Raw genomic sequence first — 12,781 nt, 5'->3', positions numbered from 1 at the left:
CGCCCATCGAGCTTCAATTCAGCTCTTCCGAAACCTATGGGGCTCCGTCAATCTTTTTATATACAATCTATGTCCTAAACCCAGACAGGCCAAATCTATGTAAATGCAACTATGAGCAGTTAAACAGATCTAATGAACAGTTGTCCACTGATCTGTACAATTTAATTAAACTAATCTCAAATAATCTGCAAACTGAATAACTATTTTAAACGTAACTGAATAAAAATGCCTTTGTATGACATGCTGTAAACACTGAAAGTGAAGTTTGACTCTTCTATTTTCTGATACACTGATCTTTTTGTTTCAGCAGTCATGGCCTCCAGCTCACCCAGCAAGCCCTGCTCATTGGAGAAGCATGTGACCTGCGCCATTTGTATGGATGCATTCACTCAGCCTGTCACCACAGCTTGTGGTCACTCCTTCTGCGAGTCATGTCTGGATCGCCATCTTCGCTGTGTGTCCAGCACGTGTCCCATTTGCAAAAGCCACGTCAACAAAACCCCTGATGTGAATATTGTGCTCAGGGATTTAACTCAGCAGCTGAAAGCTGCAGAATTTGTGGGCAAGCCTGGCGAAGTGGCTTGTGATGTCTGCGTGACATCCAAACAGAAGGCTGAGAAGTCCTGCCTTGTGTGTCTGGCCTCATACTGTTCAATTCACCTGCAGAATCATTATTCAGCTGAAAGGCTGAAGGGCCACAAGTTGGTGGAGCCTGTGGAGAACTTGGACTCAAGGGCCTGTCTGACACATGGACTTACGTTTGAGCTGTACAGCAGGAAGCAGCAGGAGTGCATCTGCATCCGATGCGTGCAAGAAGGTCAGGAGGAAGTTGTCTCGGCTGAGTACGAATGGCAGAAAAAGAAGGTATGTTAAGTTCATTCGGCTGTGAAAAAACCTGCATGAAATGGTTCCTGTATTGCATCGCTGTGAATACATTGAGCCTGTTTAAGTTTTGGAAATGGACGTATTCTTTGTCTTCTGCAGTCACAGCTTGAAAACTCCAAGACAGAGTTACTGCGGGAAATTAAGAAGAGGCAAACAAAACTGGATGAGATCAATGTTGCTCTAAAGACTTGCAAGGTAATCAGCAGGGGAATCAAACATTCACATTCGGTTGTCAACAAATTAAACATCTCTATGAAAACTCAGTGAACCTGAAACACAGCTGCTTGACCACCTTTGATATGGTGTGTGTCTTATCACAGTACACAAACACACAAAACAAATTCAAATGCATGAATCTACAAATACCTGCGATGGACTGGCGAGCTATCCAGGGTGTACCCTGCTGGGATAGGCTCCAGCTCCCCTGCGACCCTTCATTGGACTTAGCAGTTAGGATAATGAATGAATGAATCTACAAATACTTTTTTTTTCTCTGCTCAAGACTGAAAAGCTATTATTCCAGTGAATATAAAAGTCCATTTATAAATCCATCATTTATAAAAGAAAGAAGTGAATCACATTATCTGTTCAGTCGTTTGTGTTTGTAACCAAGCTCATATCTTGATCAGATCACCTTCTTCGCTCCTGCTGCATGAAACCATTCAGCTCAGACTACAAGCAGAACCATTCTACAGTTTTAATACCTTTATTTTGCAATGTCCCAATCCATTTTCACCATTTATTCTGAACGAGTTGAGATTGCAACTGTCACGTTGAGGATTTATGACACTTATTTTCCACGTATGACCAGAAAAACTTCAACCAGATTGACCTTATATATCACAAACATTTTCTTAGGCTGTTTCTTCTAGTTGTGTTTATGTTACAGTTTTGTCACGTATTAAAAGTGATATTTATATCCAATAACCCCCAGCTTCAGCCTGGAGAATGGGGCGGGGCTGGATATTGGGCGGAGTTGGATGTCAAATGGGCGTGGGGTTAGGGTTAGGGCTAGTATCAGGGTTAGGGTTAATCCAATCAAAATGTTGAGGGGGCAGGGTTAGACATCCAGCCCCGTCCAATATCCCGCCCCGCCTCATTCTCTAGTGTGCAGCCAAGACCCTATCACTCATCCAGCTGACAAGATTTTATGAGAATTTCTTCTTAAGCAAAGTAGCCACCTACCGTAATTCACGGTTTTTCTACTCCGTGCGGAGAATTTGCTGCGGCTTCTCAAAGCCCTTCTCCTTCATTTCCTTTTCGAACTCATTATAAAACTCTGAAATTTGCTGTTGTTTGGGCAACACTGTGCCATCTTTACTAGAAATGAACTGGTCACATGACCTTGTAAGTCAAGCTCAGGGAGCCATAAATGCAAAAAAAAAGTGTTTCCTTTACAATTTTGCGATATAATTCTACATCAAAACTTCCTGTTTTCCTGGCAGGAAAACCTTTTTTATATTTGAGAGAAAATGTAGATGTTTCCATTAGTGTTTTTAGTTTTATTTTGCAATATTTAGATTTTACGCAATTCTAGTGGTAATGGAAACACAACTTCTGATACACCTAAGGGGGAAAACTGAATCATTATGTTGATAGTTAATTTCAGCAAAGATAGGTCTTTGAGCCTAGAAGAAATACTATATGGACATGTTAGCAATGCCCAAACTCGACTTGTCAAGCAGATTTTACAGTAATTTTTCATTTTCAGGACCACCTGGAAAACGAGTGGTGGGATATCGAGGCTGTTTTCAGAGCCGTGCTCGCCATTTTGGAGACTGCCCAGGAGAAAGTACTTCAACCGCTGGCGGACAAGAGACAGTTGCTGGAAAAAGAAGCAAAAAACCTCAAAGATGAACTGGAAATGGAAATCGGCCATCTCGAGAGGACGATCTCTGAAATGGATGACATTTCTGGGCTGGAGGATCACATCCTTTTCTTACAAGTGAGAAGAAACTTGTAGCATCTTGGAAGTTCTTCGTCTTTTCAAGATTTTTTTCATTTCGTTCGGAATTGTTAACCAGTCCTTTCGTCCTTTTTCAGCGGTACCCATCTCTTACAGTTCAGGATGACTTGAAGGACTGGACAGAGGTGGCGCTTGACACAACTCTGTCTTTTGACACCATGAAGAAGACCACAATGACAATGATGGAAACTATTCAACAGGAACTGGAGAAACTGGCCACCATTGGTAAGAGTTCAGTCCGTAGCAGGAACACTTAGAGACTATAATGATGCCTTCATTGATCATGAACTCTTCTTCTCTTCACAGAACTCGAGAGACTCATAAAGTTTAAAGGTAGGCAACATATTTCACTTTTATATTACATGAATATTAAAAAAAAAGCTAAGTTTGAACTCATAATTTAGTTTCCTTTTGGATTTAACAGTGGATGTAAAGCTGGATCGGACCACCGCACACCAGCGCCTTGTTGTTTCCGATGATGGGAAAGAAGTGAAAGATGGCGGAGAGGACCAGCAAGTGGATGATGATCCTGAGAGGTTTGATCATTTTGGCAGCGTCCTGGGGGTCAACAGCTTCACCACTGGAAAGTCATACTGGGAAGTCGAGGTCAACAAGAAAACGGGGTGGGATCTAGGTGTGGCAAGAGGCGGTGCTGACCGCAAGGGGAAACTCACGCTGAGCCCTGATAGTGGTTACTGGGTTCTGGTCCACTATGAAGAGGAGAACTACGCAGCCATGACAGCACCGCCAGTTCGTCTTACCCTGAAAGAGAAATGTACCAAAGTGGGGGTGTTGGTGGACTACGAGAAAGGTCTCGTCTCCTTCTACGATGTGACGGCTCAATCTCACATCTACTCATTCAACAACTGTTTATTTAAAGACGAGCTTTATCCGTATTTTAGTCCACATTTGAGACAAGATGAGAAAAACTCTGAGCCTTTGGTTATTTCTGCTGGGAAAAGTTTTGACAGGGAACTGGAGATAGAGTGGAGGCGTTTGTGCTCCATTTCCATCCTCGAATTTTAGCATGCCATCAATTTATTATGTTTCTCAGGAAGGGGAGGCAAACTGTTCTGCCTTTGAAGAATCTACAGAAATGAACACCAGCTCTGATGTGTTGAAAAACGACCACAGAAGAGCAGAGAGTTGAAAGACTTCACCTGAGTGCTTGCCTAAGGGTCCATGGAAAAGGCTTTGAACCATGCATTGCCCAATGTGCCTTTAATGATATGTGTGTGTGTGTGTGAATTGGTGACACATAGAGTAAAGTATTTTGGGTGGCGGTATGACTGGAAAAAGGCTATCCAAGTGCACTTCAGCCTGATTTTTCCAAAAACAAAAATTCTAATGTTGAAAACTCAACTCCACTGTATTTATAAAGCCCTTTAAAACAACCAGAGTTGGAACAAAATGCATCACAATCAGACAAAGCAACACAAGAGAATAAAACAGTTAAATAATAGTACCATAAAATAACTGGTCACTGTTTCTAAAAATAGTTACAAACAATAAAAAAAATTTCAAGAATAAAATATTAAAAACAAATAAAACCAAAATATATAATAAATAAAACAGATCCAGCTATACTAGTTTATAATTTAACGTTTTTATTTTCTAAATCTGAAATCCTCGTTGGCATTAACTCCAATAAAGCTAAATATAAATGTTTATCTTGCATTTCTTACAATAACAGTTTGAACAATGTATATTATACCTTCATTACTTATTATTCGTGTCTGAACAAATATTTTTACATCATATCGATTCCTAGAAAACTGATCTGAGTTGAGAAATGAAAATGATCTTCAAACAAATTATAATTTTTCGTCTTACAACAATCCATACCCTTCCATTATTAGCATAAATGCTGTAAATTCATCTACAATTTGTTCCTTTCCACTTTTTCTTTGACTGTTTTGAACACTCGTGTGGTTGTGCAGCAGCAGCTTTATGAGGATCAACAATGTATTAAAGTTACTTTCACACAAATCATAAAGTGATTTGAGCTGCAACAAGTTGGCACCTAAACTTTGCTCCCATCAATAATGCCAAGATTAAAAGAATAACTGCAAGAAACATGTACTTATTGTGTCTGCAACACCAGACAGATAGATTCAAACAGGGGAGACATGAACTTCAACAACCGAGGACAGAATGGGGTGGCATTTCAGGGTCTGATCTGAGGGTCAGCTTGTTGGGGTCCAACTCTGCTGGGAGAACTGTCAACTTTTTAAAACTTTGTCTTTTAATGGTTCTGTTATTTTTCAATGTTTATATTTGTTTTATTATTTCCATAGTTATGCTCTTTTTTTTATTTTCTTGATACACAATTTTTAAATAAAACATCCTTTTTTGTACTGAATCTGTCTGCCACGGTGCATTTATTTGGACCTGTGTTTTTCATTTTGGTGACTGGGGTGAGAGTCCCAGCCCAAGTCTGGCGTTGTCGGACAACTAATTTAACTTCCACCTTGGCACTCGCCATAACTGCATTCAAAAGAAATTAATGAACAAATGATATAAAAATCACAATAACAAGAAAAGGAAGCACCTGTGTCCCATTTCATTCTTTTGATTATTCTATTCTACAGTCCCATGGCAGGTGTTGCCATGTGGTGCTGGAGGCAGTGCAATGTTTTTGCACTTTTTTTTTTTTTTTTTTTTTTTTAAATCTTGTCCCCCTTTTCTCTTTTCTTTAATTCTTAATATCTGCCCTTATAAGAGCTGATGGGGATTCATTGGTTATAAATAATAACATGGTACCAAATTCATCAAGTGTTTCTGTTAATCTGAAGTATCTCAAAAATGTATAAATTCTTAATATCATTGTTTATTGATGGCGGAAGAATATCAAACGAGTTTCATTCAGTTAAAACTGTAGTATAAAGTTAAATAGTGTTAGATAATCTAGTGTAGAATCCACTGTAACAACAGACATTTTTCTCCCTCACGTGCTTCCTCCTCAGCCTGTTTCTTTTTTTTTTTTTTTTTTTTTTGTCTAAAATGCAAAAATCTCGAGTCCTTCCTGTCTGTGGTGGAGACACTGAATCATTCCTCCACCACAGACAATAACAGACTCATTCCGTGTTAAGGCGCGTTAGGGGGGAAGTCTTATATTCTTGACTTATAATTATGTAAACATTTTGAATTTAAAACCATGAACAGAGCCTATTTTGAGCACTGTCCGACGATTTTTTGACTCCCGCTGCTTTGGGCAGGAAAAGCGTCTCGGCTTGATGACATGAATAACAGGAAGGTGAGAAGATGCGTTTGAGGGTCTGCTGCTGAAACGAAAGCGAAAACGGAGGAGGGAAAGTTAAAAACAAATATCTTATTGCAACAACTGCACAACTACAAGGTGGGAAATCTCAACTTTTCTCCTATTTACGTGCATTTTGACGAGAATTTAGAAACTTAATGCGAAAAAAAGAGCAAGTTCATTTCGTAACTTTGCTTGGAGTTTGTTGTGGTTAAAATCTGCATTTTAAAGTCTCAAAGCAAGATGAAGAAGATTTGGTTTAGCTCATTTTATGTCTGCTTCTGTTGTTTGTTTTTTTTTCTCCCCCCAGTGTTTCTCGTTTTTCTGTATTTTTCTGCTCCTTGGTGATCATTCATAAACAGCTGCTCGCGGTTTGTTCATCCCAGATCATCTTCGCTCCATATCGGTTTTGGTTTACGCTTCTTTATATCAAAAGTATTTTCTGATGTACCATTACCTGTTATTTACTATCCTGCCATTGAGGCGTCTTTGGTTTTTATTTAATGGTCTTTATTTTATTGTTGAGACAGACTCCAGCTTCCCCTCGACCCATCACTAAGCTGTTAATAACACCGAGGTAAAGTTAGTTTGATGTTTGATATTCAACAGATATTCGGACACCCAGTCTCCCGACCCGAAGCCGCCTCGTCGTGGGGTTAAGATGCACGATGCAACGGTCTTCTTAACTTCATACCTTCCATCTATATTTGAACACCCAGTCTCCTCGTAATGAATTGCCGACCCTAAGCTGCTTTGTCGTGGGGTTGTGACAGCAAATTTCACCGCAGCGGTCTTCACCACCGGCGGATAGTTAGGGACCGTCAACAGATTAACCATGGCAGAATTTAAACATAACTATCTCCGCAACCACTGGGGCTATGAATGTCAAATATGAATGTCAAAACAATTTTAAACAGTTTACGATTTATCTGTGAGTGCTACACTGCCTTTATTTTCTCCATTTTCATCTAGTCCTATTTTATATGAATTTTTAATCAATTCAAACATCAATAGGTTTTTACTCATGTGACTTACACACCTAAAATCACTGCCTAATTACTAGTCCAGTCCTGCCACACATTGCACAGCCTTTTATTTTCCTCATTTTCATCTTGTGGGATTTTATATGAATTTTTTAAGATTTCAAAGTTCAATAGCTTTTTAGTCATGTGACCTACACACTTCAATCACTGCCTAATTACTAGTCCAGTCCTGCCACACATTGCACAGCCTTTATTTTCCTTGTTTTCATCCTGTAGTATTTTATATGAATTTTTTAAGATTTCAAAGTTCAATAGCTTTTTAGTCATGTGACCTACACACTTCAAACACTGCCTAATGGCTCAGCTAGTCCTGCCACATGTTGCACAGCCTTTATTTTCCTTGTTTTCATCCTGTAGTATTTTATATGAATTTTTTTAAGATTTCAAAGTTCAATAGCTTTTTAGTCATGTGACCTACACACTTCAAACACTGCCTAATTGCTCATCTAGTCCTGCCACATGTTGCACAGCCTTTATTTTCTCCATTTTCACCTCGGGTTATTTTATATGAATTTTTTAAGATTTCAAAGTTCAATAGCTTTTTAGTCATGTGACCTACACACTTCAAACACTGCCTAATGGTTCAGCTAGTCCTGCCACATGTTGCACAGCCTTTATTTTCCTTGTTTTCATCCTGTGTTATTTTATATGAATTTTTTAAGATTTCAAAGTTCAATAGCTTTTTAGTCATGTGACCTACACACTTCAAACACTGCCTAATTGCTCATCTAGTCCTGCCACATGTTGCACAGCCTTTATTTTCCTTGTTTTCATCCTGTAGTATTTTATATGAATTTTTTTAAGATTTCAAAGTTCAATAGCTTTTTAGTCATGTGACCTACACTCTTCAAACACTGTCTAATGGTTCAGCTAGTCCTGCCACATGTTGCACAGCCTTTATTTTCTCCATTTTCACCTCGGGTTATTTTATATGAATTTTTTAAGATTTCAAAGTTCAATAGCTTTTTAGTCATGTGACCTACACACTTCAAACACTGCCTAATGGTTCAGCTAGTCCTGCCACATGTTGCACAGCCTTTATTTTCCTTGTTTTCATCCTGTGTTATTTTATATGAATTTTTTAAGATTTCAAAGTTCAATAGCTTTTTAGTCATGTGACCTACACACTTCAAACACTGCCTAATTGCTCATCTAGTCCTGCCACATGTTGCACAGCCTTTATTTTCCTTGTTTTCATCCTGTAGTATTTTATATGAATTTTTTAAGATTTCAAAGTTCAATAGCTTTTTAGTCATGTGACCTACACGCTTCAAACACTGCCTAATGGTTCAGCTAGTCCTGCCACATGTTGCACAGCCTTTATTTTCTCCATTTTCACCTCGGGTTATTTTATATGAATTTTTTAAGATTTCAAAGTTCAATAGCTTTTTAGTCATGTGACCTACACTCTTCAAACACTGTCTAATGGTTCAGCTAGTCCTGCCACATGTTGCACAGCCTTTATTTCCTCCATTTTCACCTCGGGTTATTTTATATGAATTTTTTAAGATTTCAAAGTTCAATAGCTTTTTAGTCATGTGACCTACACACTTCAAACACTGCCTAATGGTTCAGCTAGTCCTGCCACATGTTGCACAGCCTTTATTTTCCTTGTTTTCATCCTGTAGTATTTTATATGAATTTTTTAAGATTTCAAAGTTCAATAGCTTTTTAGTCATGTGACCTACACACTTCAAACACTGCCTAATGGTTCAGCTAGTCCTGCCACATGTTGCACAGCCTTTATTTTCCTTGTTTTCATCCTATAGTATTTTATATGAATTTTTTAAGATTTCAAAGTTCAATAGCTTTTTAGTCATGTGACCTACACACTTCAAACACTGCCTAATTGCTCATCTAGTCCTGCCACATGTTGCACAGCCTTTATTTTCCTTGTTTTCATCCTGTGTTATTTTATATGAATTTTTTTAAGATTTCAAAGTTCAATAGCTTTTTAGTCATGTGACCTACACACTTCAAACACTGCCTAATAGCTCATCTAGTCCTGCCACATGTTGCACAGCCTTTATTTTCCTTGTTTTCATCCTGTGTTATTTTATATGAATTTTTTAGGATTTCAAAGTTCAATAGCTTTTTAGTCATGTGACCTACACACTTCAAACACTGCCTAATAGCTCATCTAGTCCTGCCACATGTTGCACAGCCTTTATTTTCCTTGTTTTCATCCTGTGTTATTTTATATGAATTTTTTAAGATTTCAAAGTTCAATAGCTTTTTAGTCATGTGACCTACACACTTCAAACACTGCCTAATTGCTCATCTAGTCCTGCCACATGTTGCACAGCCTTTATTTTCCTTGTTTTCATCCTGTGTTATTTTATATGAATTTTTTAAGATTTCAAAGTTCAATAGCTTTTTAGTCATGTGACCTACACACTTCAAACACTGCCTAATAGCTCATCTAGTCCTGCCACATGTTGCACAGCCTTTATTTTCCTTGTTTTCATCCTGTGTTATTTTATATGAATTTTTTAAGATTTCAAAGTTCAATAGCTTTTTAGTCATGTGACCTACACACTTCAAACACTGCCTAATAGCTCATCTAGTCCTGCCACATGTTGCACAGCCTTTATTTTCCTTGTTTTCATCCTGTGTTATTTTATATGAATTTTTTAAGATTTCAAAGTTCAATAGCTTTTTAGTCATGTGACCTACACACTTCAAACACTGCCTAATTGCTCATCTAGTCCTGCCACATGTTGCACAGCCTTTATTTTCCTTGTTTTCATCCTGTAGTATTTTATATGAATTTTTTTAAGATTTCAAAGTTCAATAGCTTTTTAGTCATGTGACCTACACTCTTCAAACACTGTCTAATGGTTCAGCTAGTCCTGCCACATGTTGCACAGCCTTTATTTTCTCCATTTTCACCTCGGGTTATTTTATATGAATTTTTTAAGATTTCAAAGTTCAATAGCTTTTTAGTCATGTGACCTACACACTTCAAACACTGCCTAATGGTTCAGCTAGTCCTGCCACATGTTGCACAGCCTTTATTTTCCTTGTTTTCATCCTGTGTTATTTTATATGAATTTTTTAAGATTTCAAAGTTCAATAGCTTTTTAGTCATGTGACCTACACACTTCAAACACTGCCTAATTGCTCATCTAGTCCTGCCACATGTTGCACAGCCTTTATTTTCCTTGTTTTCATCCTGTAGTATTTTATATGAATTTTTTAAGATTTCAAAGTTCAATAGCTTTTTAGTCATGTGACCTACACGCTTCAAACACTGCCTAATGGTTCAGCTAGTCCTGCCACATGTTGCACAGCCTTTATTTTCTCCATTTTCACCTCGGGTTATTTTATATGAATTTTTTAAGATTTCAAAGTTCAATAGCTTTTTAGTCATGTGACCTACACTCTTCAAACACTGTCTAATGGTTCAGCTAGTCCTGCCACATGTTGCACAGCCTTTATTTCCTCCATTTTCACCTCGGGTTATTTTATATGAATTTTTTAAGATTTCAAAGTTCAATAGCTTTTTAGTCATGTGACCTACACACTTCAAACACTGCCTAATGGTTCAGCTAGTCCTGCCACATGTTGCACAGCCTTTATTTTCCTTGTTTTCATCCTGTTATTTTATATGAATTTTTTAAGATTTCAAAGTTCAATAGCTTTTTAGTCATGTGACCTCACTACCTCAACACACTAATTGCACAACAAGTGCTGATATTTTTTTATTCATTTTATTTTTATTTATCTCTTTTATTTAACTATTTATTTTATTTTTCTATATTTCAGCATTTTTCTATTGTATGAGCTTACCAGTATATCATATAATTATTGCATATTTATGCATTATATTCCATCCATCCATCCATCTTCTGCCGCTTATCCGGGGTCGGGTCGCGGGGGCAGCAGCCTAAGCAGGGAAGCCCAGACTTCCCTCTCCCCAGCCACATTTGCCAACTCTGCGGGGGGGATCCCGAGGCGTTCCCAGGCCAGCCGAGAGATGTAATCCCTCCAGCGTGTCCTGGGTCTTCCCCGGGGTCTCCTCCCAGAGGGACGTGCCTGGAACACCTCACCAGGGAGGCGTCCAGGAGGCATCCTGACCAGATGCCCGAGCCACCTCAACTGGTTCCTCTCGATGCGAAGGAGCAGCGGCTCTACTCTGAGCCCCTCCCGGATGACCGAGCTCCTCACCCTATCTCTAAGGGAGAGCCCGGCCACCCTGCGGAGGAAACTCATTTCAGCCGCCTGTATACGAGATCTCGTTCTTTCGGTCACGACCCACAGCTCATGACCATAGGTGAGGGTAGGAACGTAGATCGACTGATAAATCGAGAGCTTCGCCTTCTGGCTCAGCTCCTTCTTCACCACGACAGACCGGCGCAGAGCCCGCATTACTGCAGACGCCGCACCGATCCGTCTGTCGATCTCAAGCTCCATCCTTCCCTCACTCGTGAACAAGACCCCGAGATATTTAAGCTCCTCCACTTGAGGCAGGACCTGACTCCCGACCCGGAGAGGGCAATCCACCCTATTCCGGCTGAGGACCATGGTCTCAGATTTTGAGGTGCTGATTCTCATCCCAGCCGCTTCACACTCGGCTGCGAATCGCTCAAGCGAGAGCTGGAGATCACGACCAGACGAAGCCAACAGGACCACGTCATCCGCAAAAAGCAGGGACCCAATCCTGAGGCCACCAAGTCGGATCCCCTCAACCCCTCGGCTGCGCCTAGAAATTCTGTCCATATAAGTTATGAACAGAATCGGTGATAAAGGGCAGCCTTGGCGGAGTCCAACCCTCACTGGAAACGAATCCGACTTACTACCGGCAATGCGGACCAAGCTCTGACACCTGTCGTACAGGGACCGGACAGCTCGTACAAGGGGGTCCGGTACCCCATACTCCCGGAGTACCCCCCACAGGAGCCCCCGGGGGACACGGTCGAATGCCTTCTCCAGGTCCACAAAGCACATGTAGACTGGTTGGGCAAACTCCCATGCCCCCTCCAGGACCCCAGAGAGGGTATAGAGCTGGTCCACTGTTCCGCGACCAGGACGAAAACCACACTGCTCCTCCTCAATCCGGGATTCGACTATCCGGCGGACCCTCCTCTCCAGGACCCCTGAATAGACCTTACCAGGGAGGCTGAGGAGTGTGATTCCCCTGTAATTGGAACACACCCTCCGGTCCCCCTTCTTAAAAAGAGGGACCACCACCCCAGTCTGCCAATCCAGCGGTACTGCCCCCGATGTCCACGTGATGCTGCAGAGGCGTGTCAGCCAGGACAGCCCCATAGCATCCAGAGCCTTAAGGAACTCCGGGCGGATCTCATCCACCCCCGGGGCCTTGCCGCCAAGGAGCTTTTTGACCACCTCAGCGACTTCAGCCCCAGAGATAGGAGAGTCCACCCCTGAGTCCACCAGCTCTGCTCCCTCATGGGAAGCCGTGTTGGTAGGATTGAGGAGGTCTTCGAAGTATTCCCTCCACCGACCCACAACGTCCCGAGTTGAGGTCAGCAGCTCCCCACCTCCACTGTACACAGTATTGATGGAGCACTGCTTCCCCCTCCTGAGCCGCCGGATGGTGGACCAGAATCTCCTCGAAGCCGTCCGGAAGTCTTTCTCCATGGCCTCGCCGAACTTCTCCCATGC

At 40.7% G+C, this 12,781-nt stretch overlaps 1 protein-coding gene across 1 annotated transcript; it reads left to right on the top strand.

Annotated features, from left to right (window-relative positions):
- Window positions 1-312: 312 nt before the first annotated feature.
- On the top strand, window positions 313-3,877 carry LOC306769183 (E3 ubiquitin-protein ligase TRIM21-like; the record flags this gene model as incomplete). The annotated part of the gene is made up of 6 exons (XM_079257749.1): window positions 313-864; window positions 985-1,080; window positions 2,597-2,830; window positions 2,929-3,076; window positions 3,158-3,184; window positions 3,276-3,877. The coding sequence occupies 6 exons, from the start codon at window positions 313-315 to the stop codon at window positions 3,875-3,877; spliced, it is 1,659 nt and encodes a 552-aa protein (XP_079113875.1).
- Window positions 3,878-12,781: the final 8,904 nt, after the last annotated feature.

The sequence above is a fragment of the Telmatherina bonti genome (assembly GCF_933228915.1).
Source record: "Telmatherina bonti genome assembly, chromosome: 18".
Classification (NCBI taxonomy): domain Eukaryota; kingdom Metazoa; phylum Chordata; class Actinopteri; order Atheriniformes; family Telmatherinidae; genus Telmatherina; species Telmatherina bonti.
Note: the sequence above shows the minus strand (reverse complement) of the source record. Positions and strands in the feature narration are given on the sequence as shown.